Source organism: Papio anubis, chromosome 5 (assembly GCF_008728515.1).
Source record: "Papio anubis isolate 15944 chromosome 5, Panubis1.0, whole genome shotgun sequence".
NCBI lineage: Eukaryota > Metazoa > Chordata > Mammalia > Primates > Cercopithecidae > Papio > Papio anubis.
Genome location: NC_044980.1, coordinates 149,671,195 through 149,698,439, shown reverse-complemented (window position 1 = coordinate 149,698,439; position 27,245 = coordinate 149,671,195). Strand labels below are relative to the sequence as shown.

Genomic DNA, 27,245 nt, shown 5'->3' with positions numbered 1-27,245 from the left:
TATATCCTATTAAGAAAACTAAATGCAAAAAGTTTTGTGTAGAAAGGTTATGTGAAGTTATTTACACTGGTAAAAATGAGAAACAGCTTGAATATCACACAGTACAATAAAATGTTTTACTTGTAAATATATCCCCTGAGCAATACTGTTGGAGAATATGCTAAGCCAGGTGCAGCAGTTTATGCTTGTAATCCCAGCAACTCCAGAGGATCACTTGAGGCCAGGAGTTCAAGCAACATAGCAAGACTTTGTTTAAAAAAAAAAAAAAAAAAAAAAAAATTAAAAGGATGGTAACATAAAAAAATGCTTGTAATCTCAAATTTAAAACATTCCAGCTATATCAGCTAACTTGGAAAAAGGGGGAAAAAATTCCAGCTATAATGTCAATTTACAAGGCTGGGCTTGGCAGCTCACGCCTGTGATCCCAGCACTTTGGGAGGCTCAGATGGGCGGATCACTTGAGGTCAGGAGTTCAAGACCAGCCTGGCCAACATAGTGAAACCCTGTCTCTACTAAAAATACAAAAATTAGCCAGGCATGGTGGCGCATGCCTGTAATTCCAGTCACTCGGGAAGCTGATGCATGAGAATTTCTTCAACTTGGGAGGCGGGGGTAGCAGTGAGCCAAGATCTTTGCGCCACTGTACTACAACCTGGGTGACAGAGCAAGACTCTGTCTCTAAAAAATAAACAATTAAAAAATGAATAAAATATTTTTTTAAAGAAAGTAAAACAGGTAAAAAAATTTCAGAGAAAAAATTTTTTTGGAGGGGTGGGAGGACAGAGTCTGCTCTGTCGCCCAAGCTGGAGTGTAGTGGTGCGAGCTCAGCTTGCTGCAACCTCCGCCTCCCGGGTTCAAGCACTTCCCCCTGCCTCAGCCTCCTGAGTAGCTGGGATTCCACCACCACACCCCACTAATTTTTGTATTTTTTTTTTTTGGTAGAGATTGGGTTTTGCCATGTTGGTTAGGCTGGTCTTGAACTCCTGACCTCGGTTGATCCGCCCGCCTTGGCCTCCCAAAGTTCTTGGATTACAGGCATGAGCCACCGTGCCCAGCCAAGAGGAAATGTTAAGGCTCATTCTCAGTTTGTCTTTTCTTCATTGCAGATTCTGTAGCTGATTCTGTAAATGTTGATGGAGTGGCAGGTCTACCTATCACACTGCCCTGCCGCTACAACGGAGCTATCACATCCATGTGCTGGAATAGAGGCACATGTTCTGTTTTCTCATGCCCAGATGGCATTGTCTGGACCAATGGAACCCACGTCACCTATCGGAAGGAGACACGCTATAAGCTATTGGGGAACCTTTCACGCAGGGATGTCTCTTTGACTATAGCAAATACAGCTGTGTCTGACAGTGGCATATATTGTTGCCGTGTTCAGCACAGGGGGTGGTTCAATGACATAAAAATCACCATATCATTGAAGATTGGGCCACGTAAGTTTTTCTTTGACATTTCTTGCTAGTTAATTGAATTTTCTATTTGGTAGTAATTTTCTTTTTTTTTATTAGGGAAAGAGGAGGTTCCTGTAAGTCCTGTTTTAAAATAAACTCTTGTTCTTGGGAAATAGAATAATTTTTGTGTAGATGAAGTTACAAGGCCAAGCATAATTCAAGGTCAGGCTAGAGTCAGCAAACTAGCTCCTAAAACAGTACAATTGTTCCTTGATATCCATGGGAAACTGGTTCCAGGACCCCCTTGATACCAAAATCTGCAGATGCTCAAGTCCCTTATGTAAAATGGTGCAGTATTTGCATGTAAACTATGCACATAGTCCCATATGCTTTAAATCACCTCTAGATTACTTATAACCCCTAATACAATGTAAATACTATGCAATTGGTTGTTATACTGCATTATTTAGGGAATAATGACCAACAAAAAAGTCCATATTTGTTCAGTACAGCAGACAACATATCCTTCTTTTTCCCCTGTACATTTTCCCTCCAAAGTCTTGGTTGTATCTACGGATGTAGAACCCACAAATATGGAGGGCCGAATGTACTTCAAACAGAGTAATTGGTCCAAGAAATAGCATTTACTGTTCCGTAGTAAAATACAGTGAATATTTTTATCAAGCTGAATTTATTCACCTTAAAGAACTGTCCTTTTTAATTAATTAATTTATTTTTTGAGACAGAGTCTCGCTGTTGCCCAGGCTGAAGTGCAGTGGCACAATTATGGCTCACTGCAACCCTCTGCCTCCCAGGTTCAAGCAATTCTCCTGCCTCAGCCTCCCGAGTAGCTGGGATTACAGGCAGGCGCCACCACACCCAGCTAATTTTTGTATTTTGTATTAGTAGAGATGGGTTTTCACCATGTTGGCCAGGCTGGTCTCGAACTCCTGACCTCAAATGATCCACCTGCCTCAGCCTCCCAAAGTGCTGGGATTATAGGCGTAAGCCACCACGCTGGGCCTTTTTTTTTTTTTTTTCTCTTTTTGAGACGGAGTCTCACTCTGTTGCCCAGGTAGCAGGCTGGAGTGCAGTGGTGTGATTGCTACTCACTGCAACCCCCGCCTGCTGAGTTCAAGTGATTCTCCTGCCTCAACCTCCTGAGTAGCTGGGACTACAGGGGTGCCTCACCATGCCCGGCTAATTTTGAAAATTTTTTTTGTAGAGGTATGGTTTCACTGTGTTGCCCAGGTTGGTCTCAAACTTATGGGCTCAAGCGATCCACTTGTCTTGGCCTCCCAAAGGGCTGGGCCTACAGGCGTGAGCCACAGCACCCAGCCTTACTGCTGATTTTTTGTTTTGTTTTTTTGAGACAGAGTCTTGCTCTGTCGCCCAGGCTGGGGTGCAGTGGCTTCATCTCAGCTCACTGCAACCTCCAGCTCCTGGGTTCAAGCAATTCTCCTGCCTCGGCCTCCTGAGTAGCTGGACTACAGGCGCATGCCACCACGCCTGGCTAATTTTTGTATTTTTAGTAAAGATGGGGTTTCACCATGTTGGCCAGGCTGGTCTCAAACTTCTGACCTCAGGCGTTCTACCCGCCTTGGCTTCCCAAAGCGCTGGGATTACAGGCGTGAGCCACCGCGCCCAGCCATTGCTTTTTCTTAATGAATCTTCTTTCACTAAGGTCTTACAATGATAATAGAACCCAATACCTATGACCTTAATAAGCTATGTCTCTATTTTCGTTTTAAGTAAGAGGAACTTTAATTTGCAGTCTCTTAGCTTTTGGACTTGGATTGTTTCCTTCATAAGGGTGAGCAAGATAAGGTCAATTCTTTTTTTTTTTTGAAATAGGGTCTTGCTCTGTTTCTCAGGCTGGAGTGCAGTGGCCCAGTCTCTACTCACTGCAATCTCCACCTCTGGCGTTCAATCAATTCTTGTGCTCCAGTCTTTCAAGTAGCTGAGATTACAGGCATGTGTCACCACACTTGGCTATTTTTTGTAGAGATGTGGTTTCGCCCTGTTGCCCAGACTGGTCTTGAACTCTGAACTCCTGAGCTGAAGTAGTCCACCCACCTTGGCCCCACAAAGTGCTGGCGTTACAGGCATGAGCTACCACGCCCAGCCTCTACAAAAAAAGTTTTGTTTTTTTTTTAAATTAGCCAGGTGTGGTGATGCCTGCATGTAGTCCCAGCTACTTGGGAATCTGACACAGGAGGATTGCTTGAGCCTGGGAGTTCAAGGCAGCAGTGAGCTGATCATGCCACTACAGTCCAGCCTGGATGACAGAGTGAGACCCTGACCCCAGAAAAGTGCTTCAGTGCAAATATGAGGCATCTGTTCTTATTTCTGAATATGCATGCACCGTTCAATATATCTGCTCTTCTTTTGGAAGAAGGGGCATGTCTCCAAAGCCCTCTCCTGTCACAGTTTCTAGCTGGGCAATGACCAAGATTGAGAGTTCAGGAAGTTAATTCCATCTTGGGACAGTCTGTCATTGGTGTGCTAGGGTACGGTTCCAGCCTGAGGCTCTTGTTTCTTGTTTGACTCATGCTCATTCTCATGTTGATTTCTGACTCCAGCCAGGGTCACAACTACTCCAATTGTCAGAACTGTTCAAACACGCACCACTCTTCCAACGACAACGACCCTTCCAACGACAACAACTCTTCCAACGACAACGACTCTTCCAACGACAACGACTCTTCCAACGACAACAACCCTTCCAATGACGACTCTTCCAATGACAACGACTCTTCCAATGACAACGACCCTTCCAACGACAACAACTCTTCCAACGACAACAACTCTGCCAACGACAACAACTCTTCCAACGACAACGACCCTTCCAACGACAATGACTCTTCCAACGACAACGACCCTTCCAACAACAATGACTCTTCCAATGACAACAACTCTTCCAACGACAACAACTCTGCCAACGACAACAATGGTCTCTACCTTTGTTCCTCCAACGCCATTGCCCATGCAGAACCATGAACCAGGTAAAACAGATGTGTTTGGGAGCCCAAAGACCTTCCAACGAGGAGCTGCGAACCATCCAGGGCATTGTATCAAGGTAGAAGGACGGTCTAGAGTGAGAGGTCTTACCTGGGTTTCAATCAGGGTCTCCTCAGGATTTGTGATCCTCCCCAACTCCCAAGTTACATGCATCTTTTGCACCAATAAGCATTTTTGGAGTGAGGGGACCCATTGCTTTTTGTCAGATTCTCAAAGAAATCGATTATTAACCGAAAATAGCTGGACCATTTATTGTAGGACATCTAACAGGGATAGTGTGGATCTGATTCAGCTACATATGGTTTTATGATGAAAACACAGGGAATGCCAGAGAACCAAAGGTCAGATAAATGAGATTCTGTCCTCATGAAGAGCTCTGAAGAGAGATCATTTAGTCCATTCTGAAAGCAGACCTTGATTTCAAAGAAGTTAACATTTACTGTTTTCTATTTATGAGGCACCATGCTTCATGCATTTAATTGTTAGGATAATTATATTGACTGTAGGTGTGGTTTATAATTGTGAGAACTGAGACAGAATCTAAAAGCTTATTGTTGAAAGTTACACAGATAGAAGCCAGGTGTGGTGGCTCATGACTGTAATTTTAGTCCAGGAGTTCAAAACCAGCCTGGGCAACATAGTGAGACCCTGTCTCTGCATGGTGGTGTATGCCTCTAGTCCCAGCTACTTGGGAGGCTGAGGTGGAGGAATCGCTTGGGGCCAGGAGGTCAAGGCTGCAGTGAGCCATGATGGCACCACTGTACTCTCTAGCCTGGGTAACAGAGTGAAAAAGAAAGAAAAGAGAAAGAAAAAATAAATTTACACAGATACAAAGTTGTTGAGTCAGGTTTTGATCTCTGTTAGCTTGAATTGGGGCCAGTACTTTTAACTACTGGATCATGCCTCCTATTATGAGCACTGAGTTTTATGTTTGGATGAGTTTGCCCTGATCTAAAATTTTTACTGAAAAAAAAAAAAAAAAAAAAAACCCTTAAACAACCATGCTGTTTTTTCAGGGCAGTCAATAACTTACACATTTTTACTTCAAAGGTCCTTTAATTTATTTATGTACAGTGGAAATTGCGAAAGGTGTGATTTATACTTAGGAAAAAGTAACATTGGATTTAAGGGCTTTAGGGATTTGGAATGTACATGTTTATTTTATTTTATTTTTTCAGTTCAGGCCATATAGTTGATACTTCAAATTCCCTGTAAATAAGATATTAGATTTAATATAAATGGAGGATAACTTGACTTATAGGTGGGGAAATAGCTTGTCATTCTGAGGACAAGTATAGGTTCAAATCTTCCATTTCCGGGATTTAAAAGATAACTTTTAGTGGAGATTCTCAAAGCCCTCAAAAACCCATTGACCCCTTAGGGTGGCTCTGGATTCTGAGGAGTAACAAATGTCACAACCTCTTAGCTGGAAAAATCTGATGGAACATATTGATTTCCCTTGACTCTCATTGAATTGTGTGTGTATTTAACCAGGAGGGATCTGAAGGATTGGGCTAGTAGCTCAGTTTGGAAGAGAGGGTGTTAGTTAGGTCATAGCTTGGATTTTAGAGCCATAAATGTTTATAAGAAAAACAGTTTTGTTCCAGGCAGTCGCACACACTAGAGAGTCTGTTAGACTTTCTCAATGTTGATTTCACTTTTTAATACTTAGCTTGTGTCTGCTAAGGTGGATGGATTAGTGGACTTGTTTTGGAGAACATCCCCAAGTCATTGACTTCATTTAAAGCCGAGATTGGGGAGAAAGTTGCCTTTCTCCTAAGAGTTGGTTTTTATGGCTATAACCTGGAGGATGGTATCAATTGAGCTTTTTCTTATCTGGATAGTTTTCTAAAGAGTTTGCATGAGTTGAACATTACAGTCCAAGAATGAGAGAACCCTGGAGCGAATGGAATGCAGGGACATTTATCTTTGCATCCAATCCGCCCTGCTCAGTGTCCCTATTACCTGCTCGCTGCCTAAAACATCCATGGAACAATTGTATGTATGGTTGTAGGAGCAGCGGAGAAAAGAAAGATGCCATAAAGACCCAAACTTAGGAAAGAAGTTAAGCTGAAGAGGTCTTTTGCACAGAACTCAATTGGGCACAGACTGCCCACATGACTCTCCTGTGTTATTCTGGTTTTTGTTCCGAAAGAGAGCCACATCCTCTTACGGGTTTGAGCACTAGAGGAAAACAGGAAAACAGTCGAGAACAGGAGAAAGAGTGATGTTGAAAAGTGAAGTTATGGAGACTGTGGAAGTTATGGGAAGGAGAAACAGACCAGTGAGAGCAATAAGGAAAGCCCAGGTTTTGGAATTCATCCAGTCACCGTCACTAATTGACTCTAAATTTCTGTGGTGCTCTAAGAGAAGGGAATCATGTAAATGCTTTGTAAAGAGGCAAGTGATCAACTTTGCAAATAAGGAAATAAAGGAGAGATTTCAGGAAAGGAAAGGGGAATGTAGCCCTATGCTGGAGAATTCCTAATGGAAGCTTTCCAATTGAGAAGTGGAAGATGAGTCAGAAAACACAGGAAATCACCCTTAAAGGAATGACTAGAATGCAGATGCGGAAGGAGCTGGGGTCAGGGTCTGCCAGGAACCTTACCTTTAGGGTTGCAAATCATTACCAAGGCTGACGTTGGGCAATATTGTCAGCTTTTAGAGACCTCAAGGAATTAATATTGTATCTGTTCTGTTAGTTACTGGATGTGTGGATAATTGAACTTCAGTAAGACCAGGAAATCCAGAATGGGGCTGTTTTGAAGGGGTTAGAGCATGTTAGTGCAAATTCCCAAGCCCCCCCCTCCCTGTTTTCTGAAAGTGAAATACTTGTATCAATAAAATAAAAGTTTAATTGGGTGTTCTGCATAAAATGCCCTGTTGTTGACTTTGTGTATTTAGAGAGAACCTGGGGGTATAGAAAGTGTGAGATAATCTTATATATTGATAAGAGTAGCTAGAATATTATCTAGATCGCATTTCCTTGTGTTAATGAAATAACTAGACAGCAGGGCAATGCCTGAAGGCCATCTTGGAATACATTTCTAAGAGGAGCTGAAAGGTTCAGAAGTGGGTGGGTAGGAGCCCTGCATGCCCACTGTGGAAGGCCAGGAGAAGGGCCCGTGGAAAGGTGATGGTAATTCCTGATTCTAGTTTTGTTCTTTATTTTTCTTGGGGTGCACATTTTCCTCCACAAATGGAACAATTCTTCCATTCTTTTCATTCCAGTAGCCACTTCACCATCTTCACCTCAGCCAGCAGAAACCCACCCTGTGACACTGCTGGGAGCAACAAGGACACAACCCACCAGCTCACCATTGTACTCTTATACAACAGGTAACTGCATTCTCTTTCCTGAACAGCTGGGATCATTCAAACCTTGATAACCATTGACTTTGTTGAGAGCGCATGCTCTGGAATATGACTGATCTGACTTGAGTGCCAACACCAGCCACATAGCCGAGTCATTTGACTTGTACAAATATCTACCCTTTCTGAATGCTTTGTCATTTGTGTGTGCGGTTTTTTTTTTTTTCCCCCTGAGATGGAGTCTCGCATTGTTGCCCAGGCTGAAGTGCAATGGCGCGATCTCGGCTCACTGCAAGCTCCTCCTCCCGGGTTCACGCCATTCTCCTGCCTCAGGCTCCCGAGTAGCTGTAATTTTTTGTATTTTTAGTAGAGACGGAGTTTCACCATGTTAGTCAGGATAATCTCGATATCCTGACCTCGTGATCCACCCGCCTCCACGTCCCAAAGTGCTGGGATTACAAGCGTGAGCCACCGCACCCTGCCTTTTTCTTTTTTTTTTTTTTTTTTGAGACTGAGTCTCACTCTGTCGCCCAGACGGGAGTGCAGTGGCGCCATCTCAGTTCACTGCAACCTCCGCCTCCTGAGTTCAACCCATTCTCCTGCCTCAGCCTCCGGAGTAGCTGGGATTACAGGTATGCACCACCATGTCCGGCTAATTTTGTATTTTCAGGAGAGAGGGGGTTTCACCATGTTGACCAGGCTGGTCTCAAACTCCCCAGCTCAAGAAACCCGCCTGCCTTGTCCTCCTAAAGTGCTGGTATTATAGGCATGAGCCACCGTGCCCAGCTGTTTTGTCATTTGTAAAAAGGATGTAATACCATGATCTTGCAGAATGCTTGTGAGAATCAAATGGGATGAAAGATTTGGGACATAGTTACAGGGGGTAAGTGATAAATCTAATAGCAGCTATTATTATTATTCCTTAGAACATCAAGAATCCAAATGCCTGACTGGCACAGGCAGCTTATGTGATTTGGAAACATCCACAGGCATATTACTTTGTTTTTAGAAATCAGATCAACCAGTCTTGAATCTGAACATATTATTTTGACTTGATTCCTTGGGCCAGGGCCTTAAAACAATTAGATCCAGCCCTCTGGTGTTTAGCTCAAACACCAGACCCTATGCTTCTGACAAGTCCCAGACCTTAAAAAGTACCGGGAGTCTTCCACTGATTCATCAGATTTCTATTTACATGAGCATTCTCAGATGGTGCTATGATTTGAAAGTTTGTGTCCTCGCTATTAAGGGAAAACTCCCAAACTGGGTTTTCTCTCTGTTCTGACACCACCTCAACGACAATCATCAACTCAGATGAAGACTTCCGTGACTGAATGTGGGGAGTTTTTTCCCCATACACTAAGCAGTGGACACCGGCTGTGTGTTCAATTCAATTCTCACACTATCTACCCGGAGAGAGGGTCAGATCCCACAGGTTAGGGGCTCAGTCCCCAATACTGCCCCTCCCACCCCCACCACACACACCAGTTACAAGTTTGGGCCTCTGAAACTTCTGACCTCGTTTCAAGTTGGGGTTCCCACAACCCTCTCTTTGGGTTCTATTAATTTCCTGGAGTGGCTTCCAGAACTCAGGGAAACACTTATGTTTACCAGATTATTGTAAAGGATATTGCAAAGGATACAGATGATGAGATGCACAGGACGAGGTATATGGGAAAGGGTTCATGCCCTTCCTTGGGAACTCTACCTTCTAGTAACCTCCAAGTGTTTAGCTATCTGGAAGCTCTCCAAACCTAGTCTTCTTTTATCTTTCTTTTTTTCGAGACGGAGTCTTGCTCTGTCATCACCCAGGCTGGAGTGCAGTGGTATAATCTCGGCTCACCGCAACCTCTGCTCCCAAGTTCAAGTGATTCTCCTGCTGCAGCCTTCCAAGTAGCTGGTATTACAGGCATGCACCATCACACCTGGCTAATTTTGTATTTTTAGTAGAGATGGGGTTTCATCATGTTGTCCAGGCTGGTCTTGAACTCCTGACCTCAGGTGATCCGCCCACCTCAGCCTCCCAAAGTGCTGAGATTATAGGTGTGAACCACCACACCCAGCCCTTTTGGGTTTTTATGGAAACTTCAAGTCATCAACATTCCATCCCCCAGGGGCACAGGGAAGGACTCTCTCTGGGAAGTGTCTTATGATCCACAATCAGAAAGGCAGGGGAAATTAAAGTTGTGCCTTGTCAGGTGAAAGGAGAGCAGGAGAAAGTCAAAGATTGTTTCCTAAGGTCAAACATACTTATTATAACAAAAGACTGTAATTAGGGATATGGGAGTTATGAGCCAGGAACCATGCACGGACACCTATCTATCTATATATAATCTCATAACACCACACCCCTAAATTCATGTTGATAGCTAATTCCCAATGCAAGTCTTAAGAACTGGAGCCTTCGGAGCATGATTAGGTCATGAGAGCCCTGCCTTCGTGAATGGAATCAATGCTCTTATAAAAGGCCGAAGGTACATTTTCTTGATGGTAGAGAAACAATAAATTAATTAATTAAACAAAAGGAGGCCCAAGGGAGCTTGTTTGCTCCTTCCCCCATATGGGAACAAATAGAAGACACCATCCACAGGGAAGAGGACCCTCACTAGATTGAGTAATCAGCCTGTGCCTTGATCTTGGACTACCCAGCCTCCAGAACTGTAAGCAATACATTTCTGTTTAAATTACCCAATCTAAACTATCTTATCCTGGCAGCCTGAACAGACCCAGACAGATGGGTTGAGGACACCCACACCAACATCAGAGAGGTATGCCCCTCTGAGATCCTGCTACTCTGCTCCAAGCAATCCTTACTATTCTTCCAAGTCTGAACAGGCCCCTTAGAGTCTCTGCTCCTTGGAAATGTAGAATTGACCTGTCTTTCCCTGTAATGGAGAAAGGTGATGCTGAAACCTGTCATCTTTCCCAGCTAACTCTCCTTGTTCCCCTTAGTGGTAAGTTATGGGAGTGCCCTGTGCTGAGTGCCTCTGTGATGCTGAGCTGGCTCTGTGTCCTTGTGTGGCATCCAAGCAAGGTCATGCCTTGCAGGCCTCCTTGTGTGTATGACTCATTGTACTCAGCAGTTGCCAATCTGTAGGCAGCTGCTTCCCAGCCTGCATGGCCTACCTTTTTTGCCAATCATTCCTGGTAGCTGGTTAATTTAAAATGGACCTGCAGTGTGATTCACATAGGGACTCATTCAATTGGGATTAGATAATGGTGACATTGCGTTTTGAAAGTGTAATCCTTAGCGCAAACTGTTTCCAGGCACAAAAACAAAATGAAAATAGATAAAAACACAAAGTCACAGCAGTAGGAGCAACTGCACCCCACTCTTTGAGAGTGTAAGGAGGAAGAAAGTAGGAGTGGGGAATCATTCTCTGAAATACCATGTCAGCAAAACCTGGTCAAGGTAGAGTTTTCCAGGGTGGAACAGACAGTGGAGCAGCTGTATCCCCAGGATTTGTGTGGCTGCTGCCATTTTGGCCGTGTATCCAAGGCTCATGGGCCAAGTTCTTACTGTGCCTGAGTTGGCCTTCAGTTGCCTAAAGCCTCATGGAAGCAAGGAATATTAGGTCTGGAAAGGATTGGAGCTGTCATATGGCCCACTACCCACCTTTGACAGATGGATATGCCAGGAAATGGATATATTATCTTGTTTAATTCTTTCAAGGCAGGCCATATTTAATGCTATTGCCAGATTGAGGAGGCCCTATAAATCTGCTTTGGAAACACACAACTCCCATTTCAGCTACGAGCTACTAGTTTTGTGCCCACAGGAAAATTGTTGAACATTCCTCTTTGGATGAGTAGAGAGTATATGATATTTGGAAATTGCATTGCATAATATCTATCCCTCCCCTCTTCCCACTCCTCTTCCCATTATATAATAATAATAGCTTAGTGCCAACCACTTTACATGCATCATCTAATTTAATTGTAACAACTTGATGGGCTGTGTACTATTAATAGGTTGTAGTTCATGCATACTCTAGCTAGAAATATATATATATAGTAGTTTTCCCCTTATCTGCAGTTTTGCTTTTCTGTAGCAGTCAACTATGTTCCTAAACTACTAAGATATTTTGAGAGACTAAATTCCCATAGATTTTATTACAGTTTATTTCTATAATTGTTCTAGTATATTATTTATTTGTTGTTAATCTCTTTGTGTGCCTAATTTGTAAATTGAACTTTATCATAGGTATGTATATATAGGAAAAACATGGTATCTGTAGGGTTTGGTACTATTCTTGGTTTCATGCATCTACTTGAGGGTCTTGGAACATATGCCCTGTGGGTTAGGGGGCACTACTATATACACACATACACACACACCCCTTTATATACCTATACGTACATACATACATACCTGTGTGTGTGAAAAGGACTTTGAGTATCAAAGTTACATTGCTAACAGACATTGTCAGCATTGAACTCAAATTTTATCTGACTCCAGTCCATGCTGTTTTTCTGCATCACCCCATCCTCTTCCTGAAACTGTTACTTAAGGTCGTAATACCTGTCACAAACAGACCTGAGATTCTATATATTGCATAAACCTACATCTGTCTCTCTCTCCCTTTCCTTTCCTTTCCTTTCCTTTCCTTTCCTTTCCTTTCCTTTCCTTTCCTTTCCTTTCCTTTCCTTCCTTCTTTCTTTCCTTCTGTCTTTCTTTCCTTCTTTCTTTCTCAGTCTCGTTCTGTTGCCCAGGCTGGAGTGCAGTGGTGTAATCTTGGCTCACTGCAATCTCCACCCCCTGAGTTCAAGCAATTCTTGTGTCTCAGCCTCCCAAGTAGCTGGAATTACAGACGTGTACCATCTCACTGGCTACTTTTTTATATTTTTAGTAGAGATGGGGTTTCACCATGTTGGCCAGGCTGGTCTTGATCTCCTGACCTCAAGTGATCCGCCTGCCTTGGACTCCCAAAGGACTTGGGTTTATAGGCATGAGCCACCCGTGCCTGGCTGAGAATACACTGTCTATTACAAAGCAGATATTTTAAAACATGTTGAAATTTTTAAATGTTCAACTCTAAGAGAAATGTATCATATATTACATAAAATCTTAATCCTCATATGGCATAATATGCATTGATCTGGTGGCTGATATATTTTCGAAAGCACTTCTAGATCAAAGCATAAGCACATTGGCAACAACACAGGAGTTATATGCCACCTGTTTTTGATATTATGGCATATTTTACTCATTCTGAACATAAAACCAATATGATGTCCCTTTTGATGAGGGTGGTTCTGGTTTTGGTTGTACATGCCTCTGACCATTCATTTACAGCTGTTTAGATAGCATAAAAGTATTGATTGTCTTTAAATGGCATTCTTAACCTGGTTCCATGAATGGGCTTCTGTGATTACCCTAAAATAGTAGATACAATTCGTGTACACATGCATTATTTTTTTAATAAAGAAAAAAAAAAAGAGTCAATTTTCAAAGAGCCTGTGACAGAAAAGTTAAGAAATACAACTTTCCAGGAGAAATTAATACAACATTAATAACTTGGTATGACTCTTGCAATGCCTGTAGCATTTGATCATATTATCATTCAACTTTTCATCACCAGAAGGCGATGTGAATATATTTAGTGTCTGCAGTGAAAATTCAATATTTTTTGTAATTCTAATTAAATTTCCTTCTTGTTGAGTAGATGGGAGTGACACTGTGACAGAGTCTTCAGATGGCCTTTGGAATAACAATCAAACTGTAAGCATATTCGCCCCTATTTGATTAGCCAGATTCAGTTGTATATCTCCCTGGAAGCAAGTTACATTTAAAGACTATTTCTGTAAGACTAACCCACAGATTTTTTTTTTTCTTATTAAAAAACAGACGAAGAAAATAATTTGACTCTTAAATAGGATGCTTTAATTTGAAAAGTTCATTTAGGTGACCCAGTTTGTTAGGGATGCCCAAGAGCCATATGTTACTGAATAGCATACTTAGATACATAGTACATACACTTTCTGCTGGGCAAAAATAGGGGAATAAAGAATTTTTTGAGACAGAGCATCACTGTCTCCTAGGCTGGATTGCAGTGGCGCAATCTCGGCTCACTGCAACCTCCGCCTCCTGGGTTCAAGCAATTCTCCTGCCTCAGCCTCCCGAGTAGCTGGGACTACAGGCGCACACCACCACGCCCGGCTAATTTTTGTATTTTTAGTAGAGATGGGGTTTCACCGTGTTGGCCGGGCTGCTCTCAAACTCCTGACCTCAGGCAATCTACCTATCTCGGCCTCCCAAAGTGCTGGAATTACAAGCATGAGCCACCATGCTGGGCCGAATGAGCTAATTTAAGGAGAACAAGTTAAGATAACACACCAAGGAGGAATTCAGTTATCAATAGGGAAACAGAATGCTTTGATGGGGTGGAGTAGAGGCCACCCCAAACAAAAGTAAAATGTAAGTGAAACTAACATGTTTATTCCCTAATATATTTCCCCTACCTAATGACTATTTTATGTAGAAATTTTAAAACTTCTATTGATTTTTTTTCTATACAAAAACCTCCCCATGGGATGACTTCTTTCTTTCTTTCTTTCTTTCTTTCTTTCTTTCTTTCTTTCTTTCCTTCCTTCCTTCCTTCCTTCCTTCTTTTTTTTTTTTTTTTTGAGACAGAGTCTTGCTCTGTCACCCAGGCTGGAGTGCACTGGCGCCATCCCAGCTCACTGCAACTTCCTCCTCTTGGGTTCAAGTGATTCTCCTGCCTCAGCCTTCCAAGTAGCTGCGATTACAGGCGCCCACCATCATATCTGGCTAATTTTTGTGTTTTTAGTAAAGATGAGGTTTCGCCATGTTGACCAGGCTGGTCTTGAACTTCTGATCTCAAGTGATCCTCCCGCCTTGGCCTCCTACAAGTGCTGGGATTACAGGCGTGAGCCACCATGCCCAGCCCAGGATGACTTTTTAAGATAACAAAGTTCTAAATAATAACTTTGATTCTGTAAAATGTTCCCATACCTTTTTTCTCAGTTAACTTGAGAAAAATTTAAGGGATCTAGTCTTACGATGCTCATCAATGTCTTCTGTGTCCATGTAAGTTAGATAGATTTATTAATGAGATCTTTTCTTTTGGCTCCTGCAAGAAACAACCTGCCTTTTAATAGGTGCAAGTAACTTTTTGAAGCAACAAACAAAAAAAGTCTGAGGTTATGAGAATAATCCTTCTGAGGGTTTTTTTTTTTTTTTTTTGAGACAGGGTTTCACTTTTGTCACCCAAGCTGGGGTGCAGTTTCTCAGTCTCAGCTTACTGCAACCTCCACTTCCCATGTTCAAGTGATTCTTGTGCCTCAGCCTCCCAAGTAGCTTGGATTACAGGCACGCACCACCACACCCAACTAATTTTTGTATTTTTAGTAGAGATGGGGTTTCACCATATTGGCCAGGCTGGTCTCAAACTCCTGACCTCAAGTGATCTGCCTGCCTCAGCCTCCCAAACTGCTGGGATTACAGGCATGAGCCACCGCACCTGGCCTGAGAATAATCTTTCCGATAGCCAGTTGTAAGAAATGACAGCATGGTCATTGTATAAAAAATTCAAAATGATCAAAGCGGGGCTATTTAGTGTAGAGCCAAATGACCTTATGCTATATACCTTAGTGACATTGTGAATGCCACTACATAGGAGTAACATTTAAAAATTTAGCAACTTGTATGGCATGCACTGATTGATCCGACCTACTGGCGAAATATCAGAACTGCCACGATGTACATGTTTAATGTGTTGACATATGGCTAGACTTGTGCTGGATTTAAAAAACCCCTCAGAATAGTGGGGTTATTCTTGGTCTCAGTTACCTACAGAATAGGTCTGTTTAGAAGCAAGGGAAAACAATTTAGAGGCAGGTTCAAGGTTGGCAGTAGCAGAAACTTGGGCTTTCTGTGCCTTGACTGAAGATGTCAAGATGTCTTCTCCCAGGTATCTTGAAAACACGCAGAATACATTTTGGCCCAGTAGGTCATCTTCCTGGGCTCTATCTTAAGGAAAAAATTGAACTAATATATAAAAATGTATGAGGAGAATGTTCATTGTTAATATTTATAATCATGAAAATATTATAAACAACCTAAATGTTTAATAGTAAGAGATTACTTAGTTAAGCATGTCCATGTATTGGCATAAAGAATGTAGTCATTGGCAAGACATGGTGACTCACGCCTGTAATTCCAGCACTTTGGGAGACTGAGGCAGGTGGATCACCTGAGGTCAGGAGTTCCGGACCAGCCTGACCAACATAGTGAAACCTCATCTCTACTAAAAATAGAAAAATTAGCTGGGTGTGGTAGCAGGCGCCTGTAATCCCAGCTACTTGGGAGGCTGAGGCAGGAGAATCACTTCAACCTGGGAGATGGAGATTGCAGTGAGCCGAGATCGCACCACTGCACTCCAGCCTGGGCGACAGAGCATAAGAACATAGTCATTGCAGTGCATTTACTGACATAGGTTATAGCATGTTATAATATGTTGGTTATAACACATTATTAAATGAAAGAAGCAACTTTTAAAATAGGATACAATTATGATATACTAATTCATATAGAATATAGTAATTATTTCTGTTAAGAAAAAATCCTAGGAGGATAAAATTCTAGAAAAGTATATAAAGCAAAATGGCAAAAGTACTCATTTCTGGATGTTAAAGTTATGGTTTATTTATTTATTCGAGACAGAGTCTCACTCCATTGTCCAGGCTGGAGTGCAGTGGCACGATCATAGCTCACTGCAGACTCATCCTCCCAGGCTCAAGTGATCCTCCCACCCCAAGCCTCCCAAGTAGCTGGGACCACAGGCACGCATCACCACACCTGGCTAATTTTATTTTTTTCTGGAGACAGGGGCTCACCAAACTGGTCTCAAACTCCTGGGCTCGGGCTATCTTCCTGCCTTAGCCTTCCAAAGTGCTGAGATTATGGGTGTGAGCCACTGTCCCTGACCTGGTTATGGATTTTTTTAGTTTTCCTTTTTTATGCTTAGCTGTACATTCTAAAATGAGCATGCAGTATTTGTGTATTGTAATTAAAAACTGAAAGCAAATCCTGGCTCCTGAAACCCCATTCTCCATCTACGCACATTACGTTTCCCTCCCACCCCATAGGTAAAGTAATAACAACGTAATTTTGCACTCCCAGACTCTAACTATGCCACTTCTTAGCAAGCATGGCTCAAATGCTGTTACTCTACTATATTCATAGTGTTTACCAGGAAGTACCTAAAAGTACCCTTGCAAAGAACCCTATTGAATCTACTGTTGCTAGACATAGAAATAGGTCCAGAGAGGCTAAACAGCTTGTCCATGGGCACATAGTGACTAAGTAGAGGACCTGGGATTCTTTTTGTTGTTGTTGTTGCGACGGAGTCTCGCTCTGTCACCGAGGCTGGAGTACAGTGGCCGTCTTGGCTCACTGCAAGCTCTGCTTCCCAGGTTCACGCCATTTTCCTGTCTCAGCTGCCCAAGTAGCTGGGACTACAGGCACCTGCCACCACGCCCAGCTAATTTTTTATATTTTTAGTAGAGATGGGGTTTCACCACGTTAGCTAGGATGGTCTCGATCTCCTGACCTCGTGATCCGCCTGCCTCGGCCTCCCAAAGTGCTGGGATTACAGGCGTGAGCCACCGCGCCCGGCCAAGACCTGGGATTCTAACTCCAGAGATTAAGCTTTTGTAAAGGAGAAGACTTGGCCTTCACTCAGATTCTCCCCTTTCCTTCTACTAAAATACCTACCCGGTGGACTCTCTTTAGGATTAGAACTAAGCCATGAAAGGGGGACTAGCATGACGCCTGGCACATTTCAGGCCTATTCCAGGAGGTAATGATCTCTTGTGATAGGCACCAGAAGACTTAGACAATTCTACATTTCTGCATGATTGTATAGCATTGAATTGTTAATCATAGCCATGTCTGCGTGCACCTACTCTCAAATCTATTTATATAGATAGAGACAGAATCTTCAATTACAGGTAAAAAGACAAGTAAGGACTATAATCAAGGACAAAATTCAATAACTGAGCACATTAAGATAACATCACATCAAGTCAATTTATATAAACAAATTTTTTTCTTTTTCTTTTTTCTTTTTTTTTGAGATGGAGTCTCACTCTGTTGCCCAGGCTGGAGTGCAGGTGCAGTGGTGAAATCTTGGCTCACTGCAACCTCTGCCTCCTGGGTTCAAGCAATTTTTCCTGCCTCAGCCTCCCAAGTAGCTGGGATTACAGGCATGCACCACCACGCCCAGCTAATTTTTGTATTTTTAGTAGAGATGGGGTTTCACCATGTTGCCCAGGCTGGTCTCCAACACCTGACCTCAGGTGATCCACCTGCCTGGGCTCCCAAAGTGCTGGGATTACAGACATGAGCCACCACGCCCGACATTTTTTCTTTTTAATATCACAAGAGGATGTATTTATGGATATAACCTATTGACTTTCAAAACAGCAAATTAAAAAATTTACATACAAACCCATTTTAAGCATACAGTTTTAGTTTTGACAAATGTGTGCACCTATGTAAATATGACCTCAAGCAAGCTAGAAAACACCCCCATCATTGTAAAATATGTTTTGAATTTCAAATTGTCCTAGATTTTCACCATAGGGTTATAAACTCAGATCATTTGGTCTTACCCTTATGTTCCAGAAGTCCCCAAGCACCAATACAGGTAAATACGGCTGGGTAAGTGATTCTGGGAAACGTTTTCTCTTCATAACTTTCTAACAAGGTGCTTTTTTGATCTGTTGTTGTTTCCTTAGCAGTTGTCCCCAGAACATAGTCCACAGATGGTCAACACCACTGAAGGAATCTATGCTGGAGTCTCTATTTCTGTCTTGGTGCTTCTTGCTGTTTTGGGTGTCGTCATTGCCAAAAGTAAGTCATTTCTTTTTTTTTTTTGAGACGGAGTCTCGCTGTGTCACCCAGGCTGGAATGCAGTGGCCTGATCTCAGCTCACTGCAAGCTCCGCCTCCCGGGTTCACGCCATTCTCCGGCCTCAGCCTCCCGAGTAGCTGGGACTACAGGCGCCCGCCACCTCGCCCGGCTAGTTTTTTGTATTTCTTAATAGAGACGGGGTTTCACCGTGTTAGCCAGGATGGTCTCGATCTCCTGACCTCGTGATCCACCCGTCTCGGCCTCCCAAAGTGCTGGGATTACAGGCTTGAGCCACCGCGCCCGGCCAAAAGTAAGTCATTTCAAGATTGTTCCTAAGGGACTAGAGCAAGGGATGTACAGCCAATTTGCCTGGGTTCACTAGTTTCATAAGCCACGTGATTTTGACTTCACACGACTTCCCTTTGTCCCCAAATCCTCATTTGTAAAAGGCACATGGTAATACCATCTACCTCAAGGGGGAAGGCAAATGAAGTTTAAATGCATTAGGACCTACAAAGCACTAAGAATGGGAGGTCATATGCCTGTAATCCTAGCTACTTGGGAGGCTGAGTGAGGCAGGAGGATTGGTTGAGCCCAGGAGTTCAAGACTAGCCTGGGCAACATGGTGGGACCCCATCTCGTTAAAAAAACATGAAAAAACAAAACAAAACAAAAAAAACACCACCAGCCAGGACCAGTGGCTCATGTCTGTAATCCCAGCATTTTGGGAGGCTGAGGCAGGAGGATTGCTTGAGCCCAGGAGTTCAAAACCAGCCTGGACAACAGAGTGAGACATTGTCTCTGAAATAAAAGGAAAAGAACAAGAAGAAAAAGCACTGAGAATGGTTCCTGGCACATGACAAGGGCACAGCAATCTTAAACTGTAATCGTAGTTAGAAAGATCCTTTTGCCATAAATCTTTATAAATCTCATGGAACTTACATTCTAGTGGAGTTTTCACTTAAAACCACTATTTTTTAAACTTGTTATTTTTCAATTATTATTCCCCTATGGAAAAAATTTAATTCTATAAGAATTTTTTTGAGACAGAGTTTCTCTCTTGTCTCACAGGCTGTAGTGCAATGGCACGATCTTGGCTCACTGCAACCTCCACCTCCTGCCTCTGCCTCCCAAGTAGTTGGGACTACAGGCGCCTGCCACCACGCCTGGCTAATTTTTTGTATTTTTTAGTAGAGACGGGGTTTCACTGTGTTAGTCACCATGGTCTTGATCTCCTGACCTCGTGATCCGCCCACATCGGCCTCCCAAAGTGCTGTGATTACAGGCCTGAGTCACAATGCCAGGCCAAGAAAAATTAAATACAGATGTTCCTAAGTACCATTGGGGGATTGGTTCCAGAGCTCCTCGATTCCAAAATCTGCAGATGCTCAAGTCCCTTATAAAATAGTGTAGTATTTGCACATAGCCTGCTCACTTCCTCCAGTATACTTTAAATCTTTTCTAGATTACTTAGAACACCTAATATACAAGGTAAATGTCAGGTAAATAGTTGTTATATTGTATTGTTTTTATCTGTATTATTATTGTTGTGTATTATTTTTATTTTTTATTTTATTTATTTATTTATTTTTTAAATTTTCAATTTGTGAGTGGTTGAAACTGAGGATGCCAAACCTGTGGCTATCGAGGGCCAACTGTATCAAGAAATAGGAGTTTATTGGGTAGTGTTGAGATCTGGAAGTCAACACACCATTGTGATATATAAGATTTAGTCTCTCCACCCTACGAGATCTAATTTTTGTCACTGTGGGGGTGATATTGTTAAAATTTTACAACACTGGTTTAGCAGAAGAGGCACATGAGACATTGGGTGGGGAAACTGATAGCGAGACAAAGACTAAAAAAGTAAAACAAAAGTTTTCAAAAAGCAACCACTTCATGTCTTCATGTCTCCCTTCTGCTAATTGTGTGTGTGTGTTTGTCTCAGTATAACCTGCCTCCGGTAAAAGAACCCTAGTTAGCTGTTTTGCAAGATGTGGTATTTGAAGCCATAACTGATCTAGTTCATGGATCTGGGCAGAGGACAATCAGAAAATTAAGAGTATGTTTGACAAATTTGAGGAAGTTTTTACATAATTATTTTGGAGCTTGGGTAGTCAAAGTGATTATTTAGAAACTGGGTAAAATACCTTTCAGGGAAGTTCAAACTTTCCCTCTGAAAGTACTTGAGTACGTACTTGAGTACGCTGAAAAAAATAGATTATTAGGAGATTAACAGGAGAAAAGGAATACGTATTTATTATGTGTACAGAAGCCACACAAAATATGAGATGGAAGAAAGGGCCAGATGACTGGAGCTTAAATACCCTTTTCTTTCCTTCTTTTTGAGGCAGAGTCTCTCACTCTGTCACACAGGCTGGAGTGCAGTGGTGTGATCTCAGTTCTGTGGGCGAAAGAAAGAGAGATCAGACTGTTACTGTGTCTATGTAGAAAGAAGAAGATATAAGAAACTCCGTTTTGTTCTGTACTAATAAAAATTCTTCTGCCTTGAGATGCTGTTAATCTGTAACCCTAACCCCAACCCTGTGCTCGCAGAAAGATGTGCTGCGTTGACTCAAGGTTTAATGGATTTAGGGCTGTGCAGGGTGTGCTTTGTTAAACATATGTTTGCAGGCAGTATGCTTGGTAAAAGTCATCGCCATTCTCCAGTCTCGAGTACCCAGGGACAAAATGCAATGTGGAAGGCCACAGGGACCTCTGCCCAAGAAAGCCTGGGTATTGTCCAAGGTTTCTCCCCACTGAGACAGTCTGAGATATGGCCTCGTGGGAAGGGAAAGACCTGACCATCCCCCAGCCTGACAACCATAAAGGGTCTGTGCTGAGGAGGATTAGTGGAAGAGGAAGGCCTTTGCATTTGAGATAAGAGGAAGGCATCTGTCTCCTGCTTGTCCCTGGGAATGGAATGTCTCGATGTAAAACCCGATTGTACATTCTGTTTACTGAGATAGGAGAAAACGGCCTTATAGCTGGAGGTGAGACATGCTGGTGGCAATACTGCTCTTTACTGCACTGAGATGTTTGTGTAAAGTCAAACTGGCCTATGTGCACATCAAGGCACAGCACTTTTCCTTAAACTTATTTATGACACAGAGACCTTTGCTCACATGTTTTCCTGCTGACCCTCTCCCCACAATTACCCTATAGTCCTGCCACGTCCCCCTCACTGAGATAGTAGAGATAGTGATCAATAAATTCTGAGAGAACTCAGAGATCAGTGCCAGCGTGTGTCCTCCATATGCTGAGTGCCGGTCCCCTGGGCCCACTGTTCTTTCTCCATACTTTGTGTCTTATTTCTTTTCTCAGTCTCTCATCCCACCTGATGAGAAATACCCACAGGTGTGGAGGGGCTGGCTCCCTTCAAGCTCACTGCAGTCTCTGCCTCCCAGGTTCAAGCAAATTCTCCTGCCTCAGCCTCCTGAGTAGCTGGGTTTACTGGCGCATGCCCTCACACCCGGATAATTTTTGTATTTTTAGTAGAGATGGGGTTTCACCATGTTGGTCAGGCTGGTCTTGAACTCCTGACATCGTGATCCACTCGCCTCCACCTCCCAAAGTGCTGGGATTACAGGCATGAGCCACTGCACCCGGCCTTAAATACTCTTTTCTTAGGGGAGAGAAAAGTGATGGATGTGGGCAATTTTAGAGGAAGAGTAAATGATTTTTAGGGGAGATGAATGGGCCCAAAGAACAGACTACAGGGCAGGACAAATTCCTCTGGACTCTGGATGTGTTGTCAGCTCTAGTCTCCCTGTGATGTGCATCAATTCCCCGCCCCCATCCCCCCCAACCCTGCCACCATTGATGAGATATCTGGGGAAAGGATTCACAACAACAGATTATCTTCTGGAGGATCTGGCCTTTAGCTAGATAGGGGAGCTTCAGAGAAAGCCCTTCCCTGCATATGCTCCTCCCCAGGTACTCTCACTTTGAAGTCCAAAGAAGCCTGTTTGAGGGTTTTATATTCTGAACCCTAATGACCTCAAAATATGCTTTCCTCCTTAAGCAAAAATAACTCATTATTTCCTTCTTTAGGAGAGAGATGATTGGTAGTACAAACTCTTGCAAAGGTATCCTTTGATAGAGGTGACTTTTAAAGTATATGGCCTTGTGACCCAGTTCATCTAAAACAAATCTTGGTTGATGCCTGTTGTTTAGCAGCCTATCAGAAGGATCTTGGACTTACTCATTTTTTAAAAATGAAAGATAATTTAAGAAGTGCGTTAAAGTTAGGGAGGATATGTGGATGAATACACCAAAGCATTAATGAAATTGAGATACTGGATGGTAAATGGCTTGTTTGGGTCCTACAGAATCAAAAGGGACATGGGAAGGAGATACCTCAAGGTACCAGGGACAAGTCCAAGTAATAACAGAAATAATACACTTGATTGAAAAAATATTATAAACTCTTGCTGAGATGTTTAATTTTCTCTTCAACTCCTCTCTCCCCGCCCCTTTACTTTAGAGTATTTCTTCAAAAAAGAGATTCAACAACTAAGGTAAGCTTGAAAGTATTTCTATCAATACTTTTGAGGTTCCTACTCTGGTAAAATAAAAACAGATTTCTGTCTCTCTCCTAAACTCTCCATCATATACCTTGGATCCTGATGGTCTACTTTAATGAGCAATTCTATTATTTACACCTTCCAGTGATATCTGTAGCTTTGTGTATTTCCCTGGAGTTGTGACAGAGCTGGTACAGAGGGAGCATCTCAGTCCTAAGCAAACCCCGTAGGGCAAGATAACTAAATTGCAAGATTTGCTCGACGGGACTAAACATTGAATGAGTTGTTGCTTTAGTTTGCTCTTTTATTTCGTTTAATGCTTTGTCTTGTTGCCCAGGCTGGAGTGCAATGGCACCATCTTGGCTCACCACAACCTCTGCCTCCCGGGTTCAAGTGATTCTCCTGCCTCAGTCTCCCGAGTAGCTGGGATTACAGGCATGTACCACCACACCCAGCTAATTTTGTATTTTTAGTAGAGACGGGGTTTCTCCATGTTGGTCAGGCTGGTTTCAAACTCCTGACCTCTGGTGATCTGCCTGCCTCGGCCTCCCAAAGTGCTGGGATTACAGGCATGAGCCACTGCACCGAGCCATTTTTTCGTATTTTTAATAGAGATGGGGTTTCACCATATTCAGTGCTTTGTCTTACTGAGTGTTTATTGACTATTATATTCCAAAAAGATGAATAAAACAGACAAAAACCATGTAAGCAAATAAGCATGGTTCTTTTACGTCCTTACAGATAAACAGCATGGGGACTATAGAACAGGATGAGGGTCTGTTTGAGCACCAGGAAAGCAGCTAATTTGGAGGAAGATAACTCCTGGCTGCAGGAGCAGTGAGTGCAAAGGTACTGAGGCAGGGCAAGTGCCTCCAGTTTTCTACAGCTTCCATCATTCCCTGCTGCTCCCTACCCAGCCTGCTCCACTGATCTATATTAGCTGTCTAGCCTTGCAGGCTCTTGAATTTGCTTTTAAAGACCTTTCATTCTATCCTGCTGCCCAGTTACTATTTTTTTTTTTTTTTTTTTGAGACACCCAGGCTGGAGTGCAATGGTGCAATCTGCAACCTCCACCTCTTGAATTTAAGCAATTCTCCAGCCTTAGCCTGCTGAGTAGCTGGGATCACAGGCACCTGCCACCATGCCCGGCTAATTTTTGTATTTTTAGTAGAGACGGGGTTTTGCCATGTTAGTCAGGCTGGTCTCAAACTCCTCACCCCAGGTGACCTGCTTACCTTGGCCTCCCAAAGTGCTGGGATTACAGGCGTGAGCCACTGCGCCCAGTGCCAGTTGCAATTTAAATACCCTTTACTGCATCTATGCCCCGAGGCCATCTGCCCCATTGCCTGTAATGGTAGGAGACAACTACCTAGTTCTAAAGCCATCCAGCCTGCTTCATTTGATACAGGTTGAGTTTTAAGCAAGGACTTTCTTTAATTCAGAATCCCATCCCTCTTACTTAGGCTTCCATCTATTAAGCCTAGGTCTCCTTCACTGGATGCTTGTACACAGACTTTCCTGAGTCTGAGTTAATTACCCAAGCGAATCCACAGAACCTGTCTGAACAGTGACCAGCATATTGTAAGTGCTTAATATACATCGACTTTTGTTATTGCAATCAAGCCCTTTACAGCAATAAACTGTGAGAGAGGCACTATTCTCATTTTACAGATTGGAAAACAGTTTCAGAAATGTTGAGTGACATCTAAGGTCACATCACATAGCATATAAAGGACTCAATCTCAGGAATCCATGCTCATAAATATTTCTGGAATGACAGAGAAATGTGTAAAGTATAAAAAAAGCAAAAAAAAAAAAAAAACCACACTAACAAATTATGAACATTTCCTCATAACATTATCTTCTTGGCAGTTCTATCACACTGAGTCATTTGAGCTCATTGACACTTAAACTAAGTGTCTTCACACATGGATGACTGACCTGTTGAGGGACCACAGTGGAGCTTTGTTTTTCATGGTTCTTTAAATGTGTGGACATGTGTTTCATCTGCAGCTGAATGAAGACAAGGTCCATACTTTGGGGGCAGGCTTTGTTAACAAATAGTCACTATATACAAATATATTATATAAAAATAAGCAGTTACATCAAACGCTACACATAAGTTAAAATTAAGTCCACCTTCATCCCTCACTTGTATTTCCACTCTTTCTACTGATTTCTTTTTTTGAGACAGAGTCTCATTCTGTTGCCCAGGCTGGAGTGCAGTGGTGTGATCTCGGCTCACTGCAACCTCCACCTCCCAGGTTTAAGTGATTCTCCTGTCTCAGCCTCCCGAGTAGCCAGGATTATAGGCACAAGCCACCAAATCTGGCTAATTAAAAAAAATTTTCGTAGAGATGGGGCCTCGCTATGTTGCTCACGCTGGCCTCAAGCTCCTGGCCTCAAGGGATCCTCCTGCCATGGCCTCCCAAAGTGCTGGGATTAGAGGCATGAGCTACTGCACCCAGCACAGGAAGATTTTTAACACTATGATCCAGTGTACACTTGTGAAACAGTACAATTTAACTATATGCAATGTTTCTCTATTCTGTTTTTATCTTGAATATAGGATGTAGATTGCTAAGTAGATTTAACAACCCTCTCTAAAGGATCACAAGCCACAGTTGGAAAAACACCAGTCACCCAATTCTTAGCCACATTTGAAAATGTGCATCTTGATTCAGCCACTTAGTTTGATGTCACAGCTCTGTATTTTTAGATTTTCCATTTTTGTATTCTATTATGTGAGTTTCAAAGAGACCAGTCTGAGTTTTTCAATACTTCTTAGGTTGTCTATCTAGCTGCTTATTAAACAGACTTTTCTTCAACTTAATAATAAGAGCCCCACTTTTTACAACTCTAGAAAAGCACTATTTATTTTATTCTTTGTGTGAACCGGGCTCCTATAGTCTCGAATACCTGATATTGCCTGATCATAAACAAAAGTGCAGCTCATATGTGAGAAGTGGTCTGCTTTTTTTTTTTCTTACTCATGTTATTCTTCAACAACTCTTTCTACAGTGTTTCATTTAGGAGCCATCAAATTAAAACTTTGCAAAATGCAGTTAAAAAGGAAGTCCATGCAGAAGACAATATCTACATTGAGAATAATCTTTATGCCATGAACCAAGACCCAGTGGTGCTCTTTGAGAGTTTACGCCCATGACTGCAGAAGACTGAACATATCGGACGTCTTTTAGACTCCAAGACAATTTTTCTGTTTCAGTTTCATCTGGCATTCCAACACGTCAGTGACACTGGGTAGAGTAACTCTCTCGTTCCAAACTGTGTATAGTCAGCCTTGTCATTAATGTAGTCCTAATTTTTTGTGCTAAAACAGGCTCAATCAATCCTTCTGATCATTGTAGAGTTCTCTGTCAAACATGATCACTTTAGAATTGTATGTTCTCTTTAGACCCTATAAATCCTGTATCCATCAGAGAGAATAGTCACTGGAAACATAGCAAATGAACTTCTATCTTGGCCATCAGAGCTGTGCAGAAGAGGGAAATCTGTCTTAAAAATCAGCAAATCCGATGTGATCCTTCATTTGGAAGCATTACATGATAATCTCTTGTTTCTATATTATACTTCCAAATGTTGCATTTCCTGTGTTTTCCAAAGGTTTCAAATCATGGGTTTTAATTTCCTCCATGGGGAAATAAAGTGAGTTTAATTCACCCTAACAGGTATGGCTGTTTTTTCATGACTCTGGAAATGTGATGCATTAAGTACTGGATCTCTGAATTGGGGTAGCTATTTTACCAGTTAAAAGAGGCGACAATAGTATGGAACACGTAGACACCAGGGAAAGAAAATCATTTGCCAGGTGATTCAACACATTTATGCAATTTTTTTTTTTTTTTTTTTTTTTTTTAGATGAAGCTTTGCTCTTGTTGCCCAGGCTACAGTGCAATGGCGAAATCTTGGCTCACTGTAACGTCCATCTCCCGGGTTCAAGCGATTCTCTTGCCTCAGCCTCACAAGTAGCTGGGATTATAGGTGTCTGCCACTATGCTCAGCTAATTTTTTGTATTTTTTTTAGTAGAGACAGGGTTTCACCATGTTGGCCAGAATGATCTCGAACTCCTGACTTCAGGCGATCCAGCC

The 27,245-nt window shown here is 42.4% G+C and overlaps 1 protein-coding gene across 2 annotated transcripts in view; it reads left to right on the top strand.

Moving 5' to 3' along the window:
• Positions 1-26,821, top strand: part of HAVCR1 (hepatitis A virus cellular receptor 1) — a 30,843-nt gene extending 4,022 nt beyond the window's left edge. Inside the window, exons 2-8 of one of the 2 annotated variants that reach the window (XM_017960084.3) lie at positions 1,107-1,439; positions 3,980-4,402; positions 7,650-7,757; positions 13,397-13,452; positions 18,495-18,609; positions 23,096-23,129; positions 26,157-26,821. In XM_017960084.3, coding sequence (XP_017815573.2) covers positions 1,107-1,439; positions 3,980-4,402; positions 7,650-7,757; positions 13,397-13,452; positions 18,495-18,609; positions 23,096-23,129; positions 26,157-26,301 — 1,214 coding nt within the window. In that variant the 3' untranslated portion in view covers positions 26,302-26,821. Of the gene's footprint in view, positions 1-1,106; positions 1,440-3,979; positions 4,403-7,649; positions 7,758-13,396; positions 13,453-18,494; positions 18,684-23,095; positions 23,130-26,156 lie in introns of those variants that run through there. The other variant, XM_031666565.1, reaches the window with a different exon arrangement.
• The last annotated feature ends 424 nt before the right edge of the window (positions 26,822-27,245 follow it).